The sequence below is a fragment of the Otolemur garnettii genome, unplaced genomic scaffold, assembly GCF_000181295.1.
Source record: "Otolemur garnettii isolate 467f Iridium unplaced genomic scaffold, OtoGar3 scaffold00003, whole genome shotgun sequence".
In the NCBI taxonomy this organism is placed as follows: domain Eukaryota; kingdom Metazoa; phylum Chordata; class Mammalia; order Primates; family Galagidae; genus Otolemur; species Otolemur garnettii.
Genome location: NW_003852398.1, coordinates 46,801,703 through 46,802,488, shown reverse-complemented (window position 1 = coordinate 46,802,488; position 786 = coordinate 46,801,703). Strand labels below are relative to the sequence as shown.

The following is a 786-nucleotide window of genomic DNA, read 5'->3' as shown; positions in this document are numbered from 1 at the left end:
CTCTAACGGTTTGGCTTATGAAACCCAATCTCTCCAATTCCTATCTTTTCACTGCCTCATTTATTTCATCCTATAGGACCCTCCTGTAGGTAAGAGAAACAGCTATTCCAATAGCTACCCCCCGACCCCTGGGGTGTCCTGGCCCAGCCTGGAACGAGGAGTGAGGCAGCAACTTGGGACAGTGCCTGACCTCTGCTGGCCTGAGGCTCTGGGACCTGGAAGAAATTAATGCACCTCTGTGCACCTCGGTTCCCAAGTCGGTGAGAGGAGGAAGCTGGATCAGACGTTTTGGTAATTCTCATTTCCAAATGTGATTTGGAAGATAAACACGCTAAAGGTGACCACGTAATGTCTGGTAATACAGAGTTTCTCCCCCCAGAAATTCTCCCCATTGGGGCCTTAATATTTCTTAAAAGTTTCCTGGGGATTATTTTGTTTTTAAATGAATTGGAGCAAACACTCATCACAGTTCCTTACCAAGACAGTCTGAAAATTCAACTCTAGACAATTCTATTAGTTTGTTTCAGATAGCTTTACTTACCAACACAGCCCACGCCAGTGGGGTTCAGCTGAAAATCAGGGGGGCAGTTACACTCGTAGCGACCAGGAGTGTTGACACATAAGCCGTTGACGCAGTTTATGGGATCCGCACACTCATCAATATCTAGAAGGATTTAAAACGCTCACGTCACTATCTCTACTTTCTCTGCATGCTCCTGTTCCAAAGAACTTGGGGGATGTTTTGCGAGAAAGTAAAGATTATTAGGAAGGACTCGGCACAACGAA

General features: G+C 45.8%; 1 protein-coding gene across 1 annotated transcript in view; it reads right to left on the bottom strand.

The window, feature by feature from the left end:
- The window catches only part of FBN2 (fibrillin 2), a 247,395-nt gene that overhangs the window by 41,402 nt on the left and 205,207 nt on the right, over positions 1 to 786 (bottom strand). Inside the window, exon 39 of the mRNA XM_012807203.1 lies at positions 542 to 664. Coding sequence (XP_012662657.1) covers positions 542 to 664 — 123 coding nt within the window. The remainder of the gene's footprint in view (positions 1 to 541; positions 665 to 786) is intronic.